The following is a 19,790-nucleotide window of genomic DNA, read 5'->3' on the forward strand; positions in this document are numbered from 1 at the left end:
TTACGTAAACTGTTTGCTGTTTAGATGTTGAATATGGTATTTTTCTGTAACAGTGACAATATCCTGGTTCTGGACATCTTCTTTGAGGCTCTAAACTATGAGACGATCGAACAGAAGAAAGCCTATGAAGTAGCAGGACTTTTAGGTATTTCACTGATTTTTAAAAAACGATTAATTTTATTTTTAAGGATACTTTGTTGGAAATGTGCATCTTTTGGGAAAATGTATTATCTTTGATAATCTTGTCCTTGTCCGTTCTTCCCAGGTGATATTGGTGGTCAGATGGGTCTTTTCATTGGAGCCAGTCTCCTAACTATTCTGGAGCTGTTTGACTACATCTATGAGGTAATCTTTTCATTCTCTCTAGTATTCTACAGTGACAGAAAACAACCACACTTTTCCATTATGCTTTCTGTCTCACTCATTATTGTAATCTCTTGGAAAAGCAGAATGAAACATTTATGCGTTTTACAAATAACTGTCGAAGAGGCAGACACACTGAAATGTCCACCTTTTCTCTGACCAGCCTTTGTCTCAAATCGACAGCTTCACTGACCTTTGTCTTGTGCATCTGTGTTTCATCACAGGTGATAAAGTACAAGCTCTGTCGATGCTCAGAGAAGAAACACAAGCACAGCAACAACGACCAGGGAGCTGTTCTGAGCCTGGACGATGTGAAATGTCACGTCAGTAACTTTCACTAAACATTTGCAGCTCTCAAAAAGAGGCAGCCATATTGCTTCATGTCTAAACATCTCAATGAAGGATTTCATGTGCATGAAGCCAGGTTTTTTGTGGTTGTGATGTATCAGCTTGAGAAACATGTCTTCACCCCATCAATTTCCATCAAGTTCTCTCTCTTATCTTTGGAAATATCTGAATCTTAAAAGTAGCAAGTGTTTACCCACTGGGCACAAACTTGTTAGAACCAATATTGTTTCAACGTAATTTGTCATGGTAACCAAATTTCAACATAGACAAACCTTGTTTAAAATATGTTGAGTTTGTACCTTTAAAACAATATCAGATCTTCAGCGTTAATTACACTATCAGAAAATAAAACTACAGGCTGGGCAGCACCTCCTACTAGGAGAATTGATCCATCTACAGCTACCTTTTGGTATCCCATCCAGGTTTTTAACCAAGCCCAGCCCTGCTTAGCTATGATATTTGTCACTCAATATTACCAATGTGCTATTGTTAGAATGATCGTTGAGAGATCCCCCACTTAAAAATGAAGTAAATTCACTGTTCATATCAAAGTCATTCCAAAGGGTAGGTTTAACAGAGCAAATTAAATGTGACCATAATTCATCACTCATATTTCATCAATGATGCTATTTAGGCCTTTAAAACATTTCAGTTATCAACATCTATTGTTTCAATTCAACCCAGAATGCAACTAAAAATAGATAATACAATAGGCCTAGAGTTTCAAGCTCTGGTTGATCTCAAATTGAAGGATATTTAGTGATGTCAATTGTGTTTGGTTGACAATGCAATCAAATATCGCCATTTGAAGATGTTCTCTATCTTCTGCTTAGATAGTTCCATCTGTGCCACTGACTCAGTCTGTCTTTAATTCTATTTTGTCTACAAATTACTGATTGATGTGTTGGATTCAAATCTCAATCTCAACCTAAAATCTAAGTTAAAGAATAGGACTAAATCAAATCTAACTTGATTTAAAGTGCATTTACACTGAACAAAAATATAAACTAACATGTAAAGTGTTGGTCCCATGTTTTATGTGCAGAAATAAAAGATCCCAGAAATGTTCCATACGTACAAAAAGCTTATTTCTCTCAAATTTTGTGCTCAAAGTTGGGCTCATTGATCACTTGCACCATGTACAGTACCAGTCAAAAGTTTGGACACAACTACTCATTCAAGGATTTGTCTTTACTTTCACTATTGTCCACATTGTAGAATAATAGTGAAGACATCAAAACGATGAAATAACACATATGGAATAATTTAGTAACCAAAAAAGTGTTAAACAAATCTAAACATATTTTATATAAGTAGCCACCCTTTGCCTTGATGATAGCTTGGCATTCTCTCAACCAGCTTCATGAGGTAGTCACCTGGAATGCTTTTCCAACAGTCTTGAAGGAGTTCCCACATTGGCTGCTTTTCCTTCACTCTGCGGTCCAACTCATTCCAAACCATCTCAATTGGGTTGAGGTCAGGTGATTGTGGAGACCAAGTCATCGGATGTAGCACTCATCACTCTCCTTCTTGGTCAAATAGTCCTCGCACAGCCTGAAGGTGTGTTTTTGGGTCATTGTCCTGTTGAAAAACAAATGATAGTCCCACTAAGCGCAAACCTGTTGGAATGGCGTATCACTGCAGAATGCTGTGGTAGCCATGCTGGTTAAGTGTGCCTTGAATTCTAAATAAATCACAGACAGTGTCACCAGCAAAGCACCCCCACACCATCACACCTCCATACTTCACAGTGAGAACCACACATGCAGAGACCATCTGTTCACCTACTCTGCGTCTCACAAAGACACAGTGGTTGGTCCCAAAAATCTCAAATTTGGACTCATCAGACCACAGGACAGATTTCCACCGGTCTAATGTCCATTGCTCAGGTTTCTTAGCACAAGCCAGTCTCTTCTTATTATTGGTGTCCTTTAGTAGTGGTTTCTTTGCAGCAATTCAACCATGAAGGCCTGATTCATGCTGTCTCCTCTCAACAGTTGATGTTGAGATGTGTCTGTTACTTGAATTCTGTGATGCATTTATTTGGGCTGCAATCTGAGGTGCAGTTAACTCTAATGAAATTATCCTCTGCAACAGAGGTAACTCTGGGTCTTCCTTTCCTGTGGCGGTCCTCGTGAGTGCCAGTTTCATCATAGCACTTGATGGTTTTTGCGACTGCACTTGAAGAAACTTTCAAAGTTTTTGACATTTTCCGGATTGACTGACCATGTCTTAAAGTAATGATGGACTGTCATTCCTCTTTGCTTATTTGAGCTTTTCTTGTCATAAATGGACTTGGTCTTTTACCAAATAGGGCTATCTTCTGTATACCACGCCTACCATGTCACAACACAACTCAAAAGCATTTAGAAGTAAAGAAATTCCACAAATACGTTTTTAACCAGGCACAACTGTTAACCTCTGGGATATTGGGGACGGTAGCGTCCCACCTCAACAACAGCCAGTGAAAGTTCAGGGCGCCAAATTCAAAACAACAGAAATCCCATAATTAAAATTCCTCAAACATACAAGTATTTCACACCATTTTAAAAATAAACTTGTTGTAAATCCAGCCACAGTGTCTGATTTCAAAAAGGCTTTACGACGAAAGTACACCAAACGATTATGTTAGGTCAGTACCTAGTCACAGAAAAACACAGCCATTTTTCCAGCCAAAGAGAGGAGTCACAAAATGCAGAAATAGAGATAAAAGTAATCACTAACCTTTGATGATCTTCATCGGATGACACTCATAGGACTTCATGTTACACATTTGTTTGATAAAGTTCATATTTATATCCAAAAATCTCAGTTTACATTGGCGCGTTACGTTCCGTAGTTCCAAAACATCTGGTGATTTTGCAAAGATCCACATCAATTTACAGAAATACTCATAATAAACATTGCTAAAAGAGACAAGTGTTATGCATGGAATTTTAGATCCACTTCTCCTTAATGCAACCGCTGTGTCAGATTTCAAAAAAACTTTACCGAAAAAGCACACCATGCAATAATCTGAGTACAGCGCTCTGACAACAAAACAAGCCATACAGATATCCGCCATGTTGTGGAGTCAACAAAGTCAGAAATAGCATTATAAATATTCACTTACCTTTGATGATCTTCATCAGGATGCACTCCCAGGAATCCCAGTTCCACAATAAATGTTTGATTTGTTTGATAAAGTCCATAATTTATGTCCAAATACCTCCTTTTTGTTTGCGCGTTTAGTACACAATCCAAACTCACGACGCGCGGGCAAGTCCAGACGAAGGGTCATATTACAGTTCGTAGAAACATGTCAAACGAAGTGTCTTTATGGAACGCAGGCATATCCATGTTGAAATTTTGTGGTTTGCACAGTAGGCGGTTGTTGAAAAAGTACCAAATTGTCATACTTGAGTAAAAGTTTAAAGGTATTTGGTTTTAAATATACTTAAGTATCAAAAGTAAATGTAATTGCTAAAATATACTTCAGTTTCAAAAGTAAAAGTCATTCAAATTCCAAACCACACGGCACAATTTCCGTGTATTATTTTATTTATGGATAGCCACGGGCACACTCCTACACTCAGACATGATTTACAAACTATGCATTTGTGTTTAGCGAGTCCAGATAAGAGGCATTATGATAACCAGTGCTGTTCTCTAGATAAGTGTGTGAATTGGACCATTTTCCTGTCCATTTGGGTGTCAGGGAAAATGTATGGAGTAAAAAGTACATTCATTTTTTTAGGAATGTTGTGAAGTAAAAGAAAAATGGTCAAATATTATAATAGTAACTTAAAGTACCGATACCTCAGAAAACTACTTAAGTAGTACTTTAAAGTATTTTTGCTTTCGTACTTTACACCGCTCCCAGTGGGTAATGTGGCACTTGGATTCAAAAGGGGGCTTTATAATATGTTGTGCATTTAATATATGAAGCAGATCTGCAGAAGGATACACTTTTATATGCCTGACTGTATGTTGTCTGTTCAATCTCTGCTTTCTCACTGGTTGTCTTTCAGGAGTTTGGGTTTAACTTGTCTTTTTCTTGTGTTATACTCCCACTTTTTTTTTGTCACTAACTATCCATTTCACATTATTCACCCCAGTCTCTCCATGACAATACTCATGCACCACCTCCATACTCTGCCAATATTCTACCTCATCACACAGGGAGGAGCAACCCAGAGGACGTCACCTGCTGAGCCAATCAGAACACAAGGAAGTAAGAAAATGGAGCATTTCAATTTGATTCAAAAGTGGACAGATGTCAGAGTATAAAGCTTGATAATGGGTAATATGTAACAATTCAATAGCACTGAAGTCACACGGGTGCAAGAGTAGTGCTAGCCACGTATAGCCTGCTGGATCATAATGACTGCAATGTCATGAAAGTGGCAATGTTAATCCATGTACAAATTAAAATAGTTATTCTATTGTCTTCTAAGAATGTAATTTTACTTGGGCTACATTTAGATATAGCAAGCAGGACTAAGAGATTTTGGCTTTGGGTGTGTGATGGTGGGAAATGTCCTCGCAGTATATTGGCATGTTTGTCTGTGCTACAATTTTGGTCTGTTTGTTTGTATGGTTGTGTTTATGTGCATGCCCTTTTTGAGTGTGTGTGTGTTTTGAGTGTATGTGTGTGTGTGTAATACTTCAAGAGTACACTTTCTCAAGTTAATGAATTGCAGTCCCGAAATCGGCCCCTTTTGTAATTTACTGCTTCTGTCCAATTGGCCAATTTGACATAATTCAAAGAAGTTGATTTTTCATCTTGTATTATAGAGTGAAAAAAAGTAATTATTCAATTGAAAAGATTGTTCACCATTTTCTAAGTAATATAACAGAGAAGTCAACATTTGTATTTTGTTACGTAAGAAGTGTGAAAGTTTTACAGCCAAATGAGTAGATGAGATAGAACTAGATGACGAGAGATGTCGATCCACTTTTTTGACAATGGAAATATGGCCTGACTCCCAAAAGTTAAACAATTGGACCACTGTTACTACAATATATTTTGGTAGGAACCATTGGAGGTAGTTAGGAGCACTTACTGAAACGATCTCTTATCACTCATGCCTCATTTAGCCATGCTAGATGTATTTATCATAGGAAAGGGGGAGTTGTGTAACTGTGTAGTGTTATTCTCAAGCACAACAGTACCACGGACATGTAAATAAAATACTGCAAGGAAGGACTATGGATAATGTTCTGATGGTGGTTGCATAGTCTTGCCTAATGTTCTTGATGTAATTAATGTAGCCATGTGTATGTGATCTTACTTTTGTTTTTCTATAAATACTATGCCTACCAGTTTACATGTTTTCAGATGTTTTATTTATCTAAAAAGCAACAATAAAGTATAATGAAATTTCAATTCAGTGGAATCTGGCTTCATTTTTGACAAGATCTGAAGACAGACTTTTTTCATTTTTTTTTCAAGATGGCCCAAACTTCTTACTCTTTCATATCCATGCCAGCTATACCTTTCCTGTACTACAGAGAAACCGAAGAAACACATACATACAATACCAAAATATTTGTTTACAACATGGGGTAAAGGGAGTTAAGAGTCTGAGTCTGAGTCTGAGTCTAAACTGCTGAATCTATTCTTTCATTGGAATGTCTGTGTTCCCTTGTGACCAGTCACCAACCCAAACAAGGTCCCCTATTGTTTCAATAATTCAATAGTCTCACACAAGAGTCTCCTTCTGCCAGTTAGTGTTGGATATGAGATAATGGTCTCTGAAATTCACATTGAGACAATGAACAACACCCATTGCCATCTGAGGACACCAAAATATATGAATTTGAATTTAGATCCTTGGGATGTTGTGTGTGCAAGTCCTGCTAAACTAATCTGTTAACAAAGGCTGTATTTTATCCAAGGTACATATATCCAGTCATCCAAGGTTGCAAGTCTCAGCTTGGATTTGATCGTTTCTCATTGAGAATAATGAAGAGATTGCGATGTTTGCACCTGTTTTTCTTTTTGAAAACATAAAGAATGATTTTTAATTTTCAGAATGACCTCAATAAAAATTTGCCCACATGGAACTTTTGGCCGAGTTATTCAGCGGCCAAAAGTTTCATAGGACTTGGCTGAAAGCAGTGGGTGGGACTGTCTCCCCTCAGACTAACCAATGAAATAAGAACAAGATTTACCAACCCCGCTGTGCACTGCCTTTACATACAAAGTACCCCTGTGAATATCCAGTACACACTGCAGCCCGGTTTGTAACAGTGTGCCATTTTTGTCAGTCGACAAGGGTTTTTTCAATGTCAACTCCCAAGAAAGTCTGCATTATTGGCTCTGGCAATTGGTAAGAAAACGTATTTATATCGAATACTTTGTGTCTTGAGTGTGGGTGTACCGGGTGCTGTTGCTAGAGAGACGCAGCATATAGTCAATCATAGCAGAAAGCGTAGTAGCCCATGTGATTTTGCTTTAGACTACAGACTGGAGAACATACTGTATTTATGACAATGTTATGAGACATAACCTTTGTTATAGGCATCATTCACGTACTTTATCTCCGATCAAATAGCCCACATGTATGGCTATCAAATAAATATGGGCTTGGATGTGAATATGTTAACAACAAACACCATATCCTTAAAACAGAACAGGTCAGAATAAAATGGACAATATGGAACGAAATGATTCCGATAAGCAAAAATTACGTTGAAAAGACGTCAAAGTATTTTACAGGCGTTGAAGTTAGGTCTATTTAGGGTCTGAATGAAAGGTGAAAAGACGTATTTTCCGGACGTTTAATATATGTATTTTCGGAATGTTTATTTTTTATTTTTTCAGACGTTTGAAATCCGGTTCATTTTCGGTTCTGAATGATCGTTGAAAATACGTTTTTTTTTTTTCGGGATATTGAAAATATGTATTTTCCGCACGTTGAAAATACGTATTTTACTCACGTTGATTTCAGGTTCATTTTCAGTTCTAAATGAAAGTTAAAAAGACGTTATTTACAGACATTGAAAATACAATGTTTTGTGATTGATTCTATGGCCAAATTTCAACCGCACATACATTCTCAATTAAGTAAGCATTAAGATGTATCAAAATAATTATTTCATATTTATAATGATTTAGTATTTATTATAGGAAAGAGGAGCCAACTGAACATTGCAACATAGAATATCAAATCAAATTTATTTATGTAGCTCTCCAGACCGGACCAAATCTGAACCAAACATAGACGTCTATGATTGTTTCAGATTTGGTCCGATCTGGACCAAAAATCTACGTCCTTGGATGTTAAAATCAAGGCAGGTCTGGAGAGGACCAAAAAAAGTCCTAAAAAAAATGTCGGTGTCTGCCGTGCTTGTACCTGGATCAGACCGACAGCATCATCAATTCTACCGTCAAACTTTTTCCATTATGTAACCCAACATTTTTACTGGATATGTGTGCAACCAAAGTTCAACATTCACCTTATGCTGCTATTTCTGCCAAGTCTATACATACAGTTTGATGCATATGTTTGATATATCCAACGTATGCACCACACAGACCACAGTTATGCACTGCAACTGCTTCTACAACGCAATGCTGCAAGGCAAACACAGCGTTCTATTAGAAATGTATGTGCTTCCAGTGTACCAAAATGCAATGATGCTGTCGGTCTGATCGAGGCAGTATCCCTTGTTTACAGTACATAGTGACATATATTTTATTACACCGTACGTCATCTTCATGTAATCGCGTTCCACTACTGGACGGAGAATAGGGCAGCCATACTCAACTGGCAGACTGCGATCCGGATCCGGACCCAGAACAGGGTCAATACGGACCACTTTCAACTTCTGTTGAGAGTTGTTATGGTAGAATGGCTGCACAAGGTTCAATTAATTTGGTAGTGCATGGGCAATTTTCCTCTTGTTTTGTCATACACTGACAGACCTTCATAGGGTTTCACAACGCAAGACAAGATGGAGGAGAGCCATAGTCTTTTGTCAGAGATCGCATTTATTTTGGGAGATTGCAAAATATGACCTTTTCATTCGCAATATTGTTTCAGGTGATAATAAAACTTGTTTTGTTTAGTTGATTTTTTTCTCAACTTTTCTAGCAAGTCAAGCTAGCTTACAGAGCAGCTAGCTAGTTAGCACGCTAAAAGCTAGTCTAGGTTGAAGATACTGTAGCTACCGACCACCTAATACTTATCCTCAAAAACAAACATAATTATCATCACAATAAACAAAAACGGAAGGCGACAGTCATATCGCCTTCCATTTAACAGCCAATGTGTATTATTTAATATTACGATTAAAATAGTACTCACTTTTAGGAATGGTAAGTGTTTACAACTTACTAGCTATACCATCACCGAAAACCACATATTTTCATCTTGTTCTGTGGTTTGGTTACTTCCTGTTCTATTAACGGAATCTGGCTGCACTAAAGACAATGCAAAGTTTGGGAAAAAATTTACCCGCAGGGAGCAACTGTGATACGACATTGTTGTCCACGGTCCCCATGCGTGGAAATGAATTACATCCGGTGGAACACAAAAGACTGCATAGTTGTAATATTTATTTTACTAGGCAAGTGAGTTAAGAACAAATTCTTATTTTCAATGGGTTAATTGCCTGTTCAGGGGCAGAACGACAGATTTGTACCTTGTCAGGTCAGGGGTTTGAACTAGCAACCTTCCGGTTACTAGTCCACCACTCTAACCACTAGGCTACCCTGCCATATGAGTGGGGCATTAGTTGGTAAGCTGCTGTCCGGAGGTTTCACTCTGTATGCTAAATTGTCCTCAGTGATTTCAATTGTAGGCCTATGAGTCCATTTTTGACGAGCTGACCATAGCAAAGAAGAAAATACAGCATTTCCCGCTGTGTAAACACATTGATTGTCATTGCAAATAGGCTCCAACTAACTCCTGATGGGTAGCTGATATGCAGATCTTAAATAGCCAAAAAAACATATTTTTATTTCACCTTTATTTAACCAGGTAGGCTAGTTGAGAACAAGTTCTCATTTACAACTGCGATCTGGCCATGATAAAACAAAGCAGTTCGACATATACAACAACACAGAGTTACACATGGACTAAACAAACATACAGTCAATAATACAGTAGAAAAAAGTATGTATACAGTGTGTGCAAATTAGGTAAGATAAGGGAGGTAAAGGCAATAAAATAGGCCATAGTGGCAAGGTAATTATCAATTAAACACTGGAGTGATAGATGTGCAGAAGATACATGTGCAAGTAGAGATACTGGGGTGCAAAGGAGCAAAATAAATAAATAAATACAGTATGTGGATGAGGTAGTTGGATGGGCTATTTACAGATGGGCTATGTACAGGTGTAATGATCTGTGAGCTGCTCTGACAGCTGGTGCTTAAAGTTAGTGAGGGAGATATGAGTCTCCAGCTTCAGTGATTTTTGCAGTTTGTTCCAGTCATTGGCAGCAGGGAACTGGAAGGAAAGGCGGCCAATGGAGACATTGGCTTTGGGGGTGACCAGTGAAATATACCTGCTGGAGCGTGTGCTATGGGTGGGTGCTGCTATGGTGACCAGTGAGCTGAGATAAGGCGGGGCTTTACCTAGCAAAGACTTATAGATGACCTGGAGCAAGTTGGTTTGGCGATGAATATGAAGCGAGGGTCAGCCAATGAGAGCATACAGGTCGCAGTGGTGGGTAGTATATGGGGCTTTGGTGACAAAACAGATGGCACTGTGATAGACTGTATCCAATTTGCTGAGTAAAGTGTTGGAGGCTATTTTGTAAAGGACATCGCCGAAGTCAAGGATTGGCAGGATAGTCAGTTTTACGAGGGTATGTTTGGCAGCATGAGTGAAGGATGATTTGTTGCGAAATAGGAAGCCAATTCTAGATTTAATTTTGGAGTGAAGGTGTTTAATGTGAGTCTGGAAGGAGATTTTACAGTCTAACCAGACACCTAGTTATTTGTAATTGTCCACATATTCTAAGTCAGAACCGTCCAGAGTAGTGATGCTGGATGGGCGGGCAGGTGCGGGCAGCGATCGGTTGAAGAGCATGCATTTAGTTTTACTTGCATTTAAGAGCAGTTGGAGGCCCCGGAAGGAGAGTTGTATGGCATTGAAGCTCGTCTGGAGGTTAGTTAACACAGTGTCCAAAGAAGGGCCAGAAGTATACAGAATGGTGTCGTCTGCGTAGAGGTGGATATGAGAATCACCAGCAGCAAGAGCAACATCATTGATGTACACAGAGAAAAGAGTCGGCCCCTAGAATTGTGGCAGCCCCAGAGACTGCCAGAGGTCCGGACAACAGGCCCTCCGATTTGACACACTGAACTCTATCAGAGAAGTAGTTGGTGAACCAGGCGAGGGGGTCATTTGAGAAACCAAGGCTGTTGAGTGTCTCCCCCTTTGAAGAGGGGGATGACCGCGGCAGCTTTCCAATCTTTGGCGATCTCAGATGATACGAAAGACAGGTTGAACAGTCTAGTAATAGGGGTTGCAACAATTTCGGCTGATCATTTTGGAAAGAGAGGGTTCAGATTGTCTTACCCTGCTGATTTGTAGGGGTCCCGATTTTGCAGCTCTTTCAGAACATCAGCTATCTGGATTTTGGTGAAGGAGAAATGGGGGAGGCTTGGGCAAGTTGCTTTGGGGGGTGCAGGGCTGTTGACCAGGGTAGGGGTGGCCAAGTGGAAAGCATGGCCAGCTGTAGAAAAATGCTTTTTGAAATTCTCAATTATTATGGATTTATCGGTGGTGACAGTGTTTCCTAGCCTCAGTGCAGTGGGCAGCTAGGAGGAGGTGCTCTTATTCCCCATGGACTTTACAGTGTCCCAGAACTTTTTTGAGTTTGTGCTACAGGATGCAAATTTCTGTTTGAAAAAGCTAGCCTTAGCTTTCCTAACTGCCAATTGGTTCCTAACTTCCCTGAAAAGTTGCATATCGCGGGGGCTGTTCGATGCTAATGCAGTACGCCACAGGATGTTTTTTTGCGCTGGTCAAGGGCAGTCAGGTCTGGAGTGAACCACAGGCTATATCTGTTCCTGGTTCAACATTTTTTGAATGGGGCATGCTTATTTAAGATTGTGAGGAAAGCACTTCTAAAGAATAACCAGGCATCTTCTACTGATGGAATGAGGTCAATATCCTTCCAGGATACCCGGGCCTGGTTGATTAGAAAGGTCTGTTTGCTGAAGTGTTATAGGGAGCGTTTGACAGTGATGAGGGGTGATCGTTTGACCGCAGACACATTACGGACACAAATAAGTATTTGACCCCCTCTCAATCAGAAAGATTTCTGCTGCCCATGACCCCAAGAACACCATCCCCACCGTCAAACATGGAGGTGGAAACATTATGCTTTGGGGGTGTTTTTCTGCTAAGGGGACAGGACAACTTCACCGCATCAAAGGGACGATGGACAGGGCCATGTACTGTCAAATCTTGGGTGAGAACCTCCTTCCCTCAGCCAGGGCATTGAAAATGGGTCCTGGATGGGTATTCCAGTATGACAATGACCCAAAACACACGGCCAAGGCAACAAAGGAGTGGTTCAAGAAGAAGCACATTAAGGTCCTGGAGTGGCCTAGCCAGTCTCCAGACCTTAATCCCATAGAAAATCTGTGGAGGGAGCTGAAGGTTCGAGTTGCCAAACGTCAGCCTCGAAACCTTAATGACTTGGAGAAGATCTGCAAAGAGGAGTGGGACAAAATCCCATGTGTGCAAACCTGGTGGCCAACTAAAAGAAACTGTGATTGCCAACAAGGGTTTTGCCACCAAGTACTAAGTCATGTTTTGCAGAGGGGTCAAATACTTATTTCCCTCATTAAAATGCAAATCAATTTATAACATTTTTGACATGTGTTTTTCTGGATTCTTTTGTTGTTATTCTGTCTCTCACTGTTCAAATAAACCTACCATTACAATTATAGACTGATAATGTCTTTGTCAGTGGGCAAATGTACAAAATCAGCAGGGGATCAAATACTTTTTTCCCTCACTGTAGTTAGGGATGGACATTTCAGGGTTTTTGGTGGCCTTCCTAAACCAGGATTCAGACATGGCTAGGACATCCAGGTTGGAAGAGTGTGCTAAAGCAGTGAATTAAACCAACTTAAGGAGGAGGCTTCTAATGTTAATATGCATGAAACCAAGGCTTTTATGGTTACAGAAGTCAACAAATGAGAGCGACTGGGGAGTGGGAGTAGAACTAGGCACTGCAGGGCCTGGATTAACCTCTACATCACCAGAGGAATAGAGGAGGAGTAGGATAAGGGTACGGCTAAAGGCTATAAGAACTGGTCGTCTAGTACGTACGGAACAAAGTAAAAGGAGCAGGTTTTTGGGCGCGGTAGAATAGATTCAATACATAATGTACAGACAAAGGTATGGTAGGATGTGAATACAGTGGAGGTAAACCTAGGCATTGAGTGACGATGAGAGAGGTATTGTCTCTAGAGACACCAATTAAACCAGGAGAGGTCACTGCATGTGTGGGAGGTGGGACCAGAGGGTTATCTGAGGCATAGTGAGCAGGGCTGGAGGCTCTACAGTGAAACAAAACAATAATCACTTACCAAAACAGCAATGGAGAAGGCATATTGACATTAGGGAGAGGCATGCGTAGCCGAGTGATCATAGGGTCCAATAAGTAGCTGGACGGGCTGGAGACACAGCAATTCATACAGCTAGCGGGCCGGGGCTAGCAGGCTAGAAGAAGGGCCTTAGAGGGACTTTGCGACGGAAGAAGTCTATTGTAGCCCCCTCGTGTGGTTACGTCGGCAGACCAGTCGTGATGGTTCAGCAGGGGTCCGTGTAGTAAAAGTAAAAACGTTAGTTGATAACTCATCCAAATGTAAATCTTGCAAGTTGCAAATTTGCAATACGATTAAGTTGTTTGTACTCTGGGCTCCTTTCCAAAAAGTATTTCAGGCATTTGCATTGTTCAATCTAGGGTGCATGTGCACAGTTCAGTTGTTCTTTCTGAAAATCGCAGACAAAATAGAATAATGAGATTACCCTTGTCTAGGTATAGAATGAAATCATGGACGACAAACTTAAAGGCATGATTATATTGCAATTTCTCTACTATACAGGGGCTCTGCTATTGCCAAAATAGTGGGTTCCAATGCTGCGCAGAACTCCAAGTTTGACAACACCGTGACCATGTGGGTGTTTGAAGAGATGGTGGATGGTCGCAAGCTGACAGACATCATTAACACCGACCATGAGAATGTCAAGTACCTGCCTGGACACAAGCTACCCCCCAATGTGGTGAGAAACACATTAAACGCCACTATGTGTTGTAATCCTACTTTTCTTTTGGAGGTCCTAATGTGATGAGTAATAAACTACTGTGGGGAATAGGGCCAGAGGCCTGCTGCTGGTCCATGTGTGTAAAGGGTCAGCCCTGGCTCAGTTATTATGTGTTGCAACTGCAGCTGTCCTTGCAGCTCTCTGTACCTCTCACTACAATCCCCACCATGATAGTTTTGTGAATCCCTGCCACCTGGCTTTTGTAGGATGGGTCATTCTGACTTGACTGATTTAGCACAGACCAACCAGTCACTGCATTATATAACACAATTGTAAAATTAAACTTTCTCATTAAATTGTTTTTGGCAGGAAGCCACATTTTTATACCTTTGATTTAGCTTTGTGCTTTGCTGCACACGCTCTTTAGAAGTGAGAACGGATTAAGTTTACAATGTGCAAGGACTACATGGGACACACAGGCTAAGGCCAGTGCCCTGACTGTCCCCTCTTCTGTCTCTCTCCCAGTTGGCTGTTGCTGAGTTGGTGGACGCTGCCAAGGAAGCAGACATCCTAGTGTTTGTGATCCCCCACCAGTTCATCGGCAGAGTGTGTGACACCATGAAGGGGAAGATAAAGAGCGATGCACTAGGAATGTCACTCATCAAGGTTTGGCTAAGGGCCTCTCTACACTACACTACTAAACTTTGACAACACAAACTAGGTCCAGAAGAGATACTTGTGTATTCTAAAGAGACAGATCTAGATTCAAATCTCTCTTTAGACTGTACCACATACCAGACATAGGCTCTCCCACACCAAATGTGTCTTCCGCATTTAACCCAACCCCTCTTAAAATATCTGCACATTTGTGAATCATTTCATTAATCAATTGTGCAATACCATGTGCAATATGGTTTAGATGAGAAGCTCCTGTAGAATTTGAATTGCTATCCTTATTTTGTTTGTCTATATTCTATATTTGTCTATATACTATATATATATACTATATATAGAGCTCACTACATATACTTTACTAATGTAAATCTATCCTAATACCCAGGCTCTCCTCACTGTGAATGGGCTGTGTGTATTTCTCAACCTTTTTTTACATAAGGGACCGGATTGGCTGGGTTTGGTGCTCCTTTGGGGACCATTGTAATTTAAACTAGCACTTGAGAACTTATGAAATCGGTGCTTGTTAATTTTCTCAATCCTTGAGAAACATTGTCCTACTCTGTCCTTAACTTGATACTTGGAAGAAACTATCTGACCCCCATTATCATGCTCTGTCAATCATTGACTCCTTCAGCCTCTTGCATTACAAATTAAGGGGTGATTTACGGTACACAGATTACAGTAAAACTAACCCTGGACTAAAAAGCAACCTAAATGGAGAATCTCCATTGAAAACACTTCTTTGTCCAGGGTTAGGCTTTATGCTGCATTCATAACCAAGTGGGAAGGTAGAAATGAGCAGTTGTGAAGTCGTAAATACCAGTTAGATGCATTCACGTGCTTTGAACTCGTTTAGAAACGCCCATTGGCAAATGGCCAACAAGCTGAGTCAACCATAAAATATTAATATATTGCTTTGTATAAATCATGTCTTGTTGTTGGATTTAATTAACAAAAATGCTGTTATCGAGAGAATTCCAATACTAGGTGACGTCAGAGGTCAGCATGTAGAAGAAGTCAGAGTACAGGGATGATAGACGACTTTCCCACTTGTAATTACCAGTTGGAGGGGCGTTCAAGTGGATTTTTCCCAGTCGTATATATGGTAAATACCACCTTCCCACTTCGTTATGAACGCAGGGTTAATCTGTGTCCGAGAAACCCCCCCTAAAAATTTTAAAGCAGTAGTTAAGTTTTATTAGTCGTATGTACAGTATACACATGGTATGCACTGTCCAACTAAATGCTTACTTGAAGGATTCTTCTCGACAATGCAACAACAATAACAAAAAATAAAATATAAGAATATGAGTAAATGGCTCAGTAGAACAGAATAGACATAAGTATAATAGCGTAAGTATAATACAGGAAGGCACAATTTATAGCACAATGTATTAGGGACGGGGCGGATTGGGAGGAAAGTGTTTAAATTGTGCTGTATTAGCGATAGTAAATAAGTCATGTTGACCGATTCTGATTGTGTTAATGTGAAGTTAACTGCTCCACTGTAGTAATGTACAGTACCTCTCTTGAATTGCTTTATTGTGTGTTCTGTGTACTGAGTACTCATGTGCTGTGTGTTCTAATCCAGGGTGTGGATGAAGGTCCTGATGGGCTGAAGCTCATCTCTGATGTGATCCAGGAGAAGCTGAGCATCACCATGAGTGTGCTGATGGGGGCCAACATCGCCAACGAGGTCGCCGATGAGAAGTTCTGTGAGACCACTATCGGTTAGACTCATTGGGTGAAGGGGAACATTTGGAGAGATGAACATTGTGAAAATGAGCTTTGTGAAAATGAATTTTGTGGGCTGGGTTATCATTGCATCTTACATACTTTTGAATGGCGTGCTGTCCCTTGTCTTTTTCCCTTTCTGAAAATATCTCTTAATAGTTTGGGTAGATTGTACAGCACAGTGCAACCTGAAAAGTAAGGCATTAATATAAACAGTTTTGAAAGTTGGTCCATTTTGTCAGTGTGTGTGTGTAGACATTAGTAAAGGTATTCAACATAGATGTTAGAAGTTTAATTGTTAGAAACTGAACTGGAGTAGTAAAAGTAAATAGATTAAACTTGTTTTTGTAAGGACAACCTGTGCCAGATTTAATCAACCTGCAATAAAACAATGTCTCTGCTCAAGACTGCCACGTCAGCATGGAGGTAAAAGTCTGGCTGTTTACATTACAGAGAGTGAGCTGGCTTGTTTTACGGTAGTTCTGTACACTTGTTATTGTATGCAGCACTAGTGAACTCTGGCATGTAATTTCTCTTCAGTGTGTTTTAAACATGACAATGAGCATGTCTCGGGCCAAGTTGTTCCTTACTGTGTGACCAGCCTATAAGTCTGGGCCCTGGTATGGACCTTAAGTTTTTCTGATTTAAGCCATGTGGTCTTAAACCAACATTAAGCATGACAATACAAGAGTGGTGAAGTATTTGAATGGGCTGGTTGTGAAAGATACGGATGTGACGATTGAAAAGGGAAATTTGTCTTTCTCATTCTCCCTCTCTCCCCAGGATGTAAGAATACAGAACATGGGGCTTTGCTGAAGGAACTCATGCAGACCAGTAACTTCCGGGTCACGGTAGTGGAGGAGTCCGATGTGGTTGAAATCTGTGGAGCACTGAAGGTGCCCACTCAACCATTAAGAGCTTCTGCTTTGCCTCATCCTAATGTCTCGTCATGTTGTCTCGATGTCTGAATCTCAATTCACAATTTCCTTGTATACTCTCTCCTTGCCCTTCATCTACTTCTTACTGAAAACATAAAAGAGTAGTGAGAAGAGGGCTAGATGAGAGAAAGTGTGCTGGTAAGAAATGACTGTCCTAATGTGTTGAAGCCATTAACCACAGCTCTCTTCTCTGTGGCTTTAAGAACATTGTGGCGGTGGGGGCGGGCTTCTGTGATGGCCTGGGCTTCGGTGACAACACCAAGGCGGCGGTGATCCGGCTGGGCCTGATGGAGATGATTGCCTTCGCACGAATCTTCTGCACTGCCGGGCCCGTCTCCTCTGCCACCTTCCTAGAGAGCTGCGGCGTTGCCGACCTCATCACAACCTGCTACGGAGGCCGCAACCGCAAAGTGGCAGAAGCCTTCGCTAAAGGGGGGAAGGTGAGAGAGGGGACTTGACTAATTGGCTTTTAGGGGTGACGTAAACATTTAAAAGGTTTGAATTATAGCATTTAGGATGGGAAGGCAGGAAAATACTGCAGATGAACGCGGTCATTTTTTGGTTTGAAAATAAAGGGGGACAGAGATAAAGTTAGTAAAGAGTGAGTTTCAGTTCAAAATTGTTGTTTTGGAGAGTGATATAACACCACAATAGTAGTCTTGACTTAACTACTATGTCTGTATTCTGCTCAGTCAATTGAAGAGCTGGAGAAAGAGATGCTGAATGGACAGAAGCTCCAGGGACCAGCAACAGCATCTGAAGTCCATGTCATCCTAAAGAACAAAAATCTTCTTGACAAGTAGGCACAGAAATCAAACCACTCTTTCACCCATTGAAGAAACTGATGATACATTTCATGTGATGTTTCACTTAAGCAATAAGGCCTGAGTTGTGGTATATGGCCAATATACCACGGCTAAGGGCTGTTCTTAAGCACAATGCAACGCGGAGTGCCTGGATACAGACCTTAGCCGTGGTATATTGGCCATATACCACAAACCCTGAGGTGCCTTATTGCTATTATAAACTGGTTACCAATGTAATTAGAGCAGTAAAAATAAATGTTCTGTCATACCCGTGGTATATGGTCTGAGATACCACGGCTGTCAGCCAATCAGCATTCAGGGCTTGAACCACACAGATTTTAATTACCAATAACCTCTAGCTCTATCACCTCAGTTAAATGCAGATAAAAAGAGAAATATGAAGAAATAGTCCAAACAATGCAGTTATTCTCAAAAGGACAAAGACTGTGACAACTCAACCCTCTCGCCCGTCCCAGGTTCCCACTATTCAACGCTGTGTACCAGATCTGCTACCAGGGCCATCCAGTCACAGAGTTCATCAAGTGTTTGCAGAACCACCCGGAGCACATGTAGGCTAACAGACTGACCAAGTGCCAGAAGGATCAACACCACTTCCGCTTTGTACCGGTTAGGAAAATATGTACACTTGCACACTCCACAGCTCCGATGCAGCAAGCAGACTCCATCAGACGACGTGAAGTAGTCTACTCTGTACTGCCTAAGGGTTTTTTGTATGTACCTCTATAAAAGAAGTTCTCTCCTCTTCCTGGTTTTCTACAAGAGTGTGACCCAGCCTTTTGTCACCCAATCAGACGCCACTGTCCATCCTCAGATGTTATCTTGGTCCGTCCATTGTGACCTCACTTCGTTATTGTTTGGCTTATTCATGTTAATTGGGGTAGGGAGTTGTAGCAGATGCTAGGCCATTTGTGTCCTCGCTTTTCTAATTCTGAATCTCTCTGCGATGACTTATACTTACTTTATGGATCATTAGGCTAGATTTGCTTAGCACCTGTTAAAAACAAATGAAAGTGCCTTTCAACGCCACATTGCAAAAAATATTGGTGTTTTATGTGCTTTGTGAAACCAAATTGTTTTTCCCTTATGGTACGTCCATTAGTAACCATGACGCTGCCGTTGAATTTCACTGACGTGTGGCTTACAGTATGTTTGAAAAGAGTGTAGGTTACAAAAAAAAAATAAAGATTTGCCTTTGAAATAAATCATTGATTTGTATCGTGGCTACCCTTTTCATTTGGCTTCTTGTTCACATAAGCTTCATGAGGAGTTTTATTCTGGTCATGGCAAGTTGTCAACTGGAATCTCAGAGCTGTAGCTCACGTGGTCAGAATCAATTGTTGCGATTTGCATGGACAAGCACATGTCAGAGCCAGGGAAGAGAGAATAGAAGTAACATGAAACCTAGAAAGAGTTTGACAGTAAAGGGAGAGGCACTGTGAATAAAACCGCTTCAGTCTTGACGAGCTACTGGCTGTGCAGGCTTTTTGCTCCAACCCTGCAGTACCAGGCTAACTCAAGGAATAAATTAATTGCTTTAAAATGAGACTTGAGCAGCAGTCTTGGGGAAATAAAGTTCTGCAACAGTCAACTAGGCTAGGAGTTATTGTAAGATGTAGACACACCCCTTTACTATAATTCAGACCAGTTTCACATGAAAAGGCTGTATCAACAAGTCAATCCCCC

The 19,790-nt window shown here is 40.6% G+C and overlaps 2 protein-coding genes across 3 annotated transcripts in view; both read left to right on the top strand.

Moving 5' to 3' along the window:
- The window catches only part of LOC109869326 (acid-sensing ion channel 1), an 82,783-nt gene extending 76,704 nt beyond the window's left edge, over window positions 1–6,079 (top strand). Inside the window, exons 8-11 of one of the 2 annotated variants that reach the window (XM_020459403.2) lie at window positions 54–145; window positions 266–345; window positions 588–686; window positions 4,873–6,079. In XM_020459403.2, the coding sequence (XP_020314992.1) occupies window positions 54–145; window positions 266–345; window positions 588–686; window positions 4,873–4,980 (379 nt within the window). In that variant the 3' untranslated portion in view covers window positions 4,981–6,079. Of the gene's footprint in view, window positions 1–53; window positions 146–265; window positions 346–587; window positions 687–4,808 lie in introns of both variants that reach the window. The other variant, XM_031804328.1, reaches the window with a different exon arrangement.
- Window positions 6,080–6,884: 805 nt separating this feature from the next.
- Window positions 6,885–19,322, top strand: LOC109869327 (glycerol-3-phosphate dehydrogenase [NAD(+)], cytoplasmic). Its single transcript, XM_020459404.2, has 8 exons — window positions 6,885–7,025; window positions 13,774–13,951; window positions 14,459–14,599; window positions 16,200–16,338; window positions 17,126–17,238; window positions 17,484–17,720; window positions 17,973–18,079; window positions 18,563–19,322. The coding sequence occupies exons 1-8, from the start codon at window positions 6,982–6,984 to the stop codon at window positions 18,657–18,659; spliced, it is 1,056 nt and encodes a 351-aa protein (XP_020314993.1). The 5' UTR covers window positions 6,885–6,981; the 3' UTR covers window positions 18,660–19,322.
- The last annotated feature ends 468 nt before the right edge of the window (window positions 19,323–19,790 follow it).

This window comes from Oncorhynchus kisutch, linkage group LG24 (assembly GCF_002021735.2).
Source record: "Oncorhynchus kisutch isolate 150728-3 linkage group LG24, Okis_V2, whole genome shotgun sequence".
Lineage (NCBI taxonomy): Eukaryota > Metazoa > Chordata > Actinopteri > Salmoniformes > Salmonidae > Oncorhynchus > Oncorhynchus kisutch.

What these genes read in the sequence shown, in the direction of transcription:
- LOC109869327 (XM_020459404.2), top strand. Translation starts at nt 6,982, where the DNA reads ATGTCAACTCCCAAGAAAGTCTGCATTATTGGCTCTGGCAATTG. An exon ending in ATTATTGGCTCTGGCAATTG is followed by an intron (nt 7,026 to 13,773) that starts GTAAGAAAACGT and finishes TCTACTATACAG; the next exon opens with GGGCTCTGCTATTGCCAAAA. An exon ending in TAGGAATGTCACTCATCAAG is followed by an intron (nt 14,600 to 16,199) that starts GTTTGGCTAAGG and finishes GTTCTAATCCAG; the next exon opens with GGTGTGGATGAAGGTCCTGA.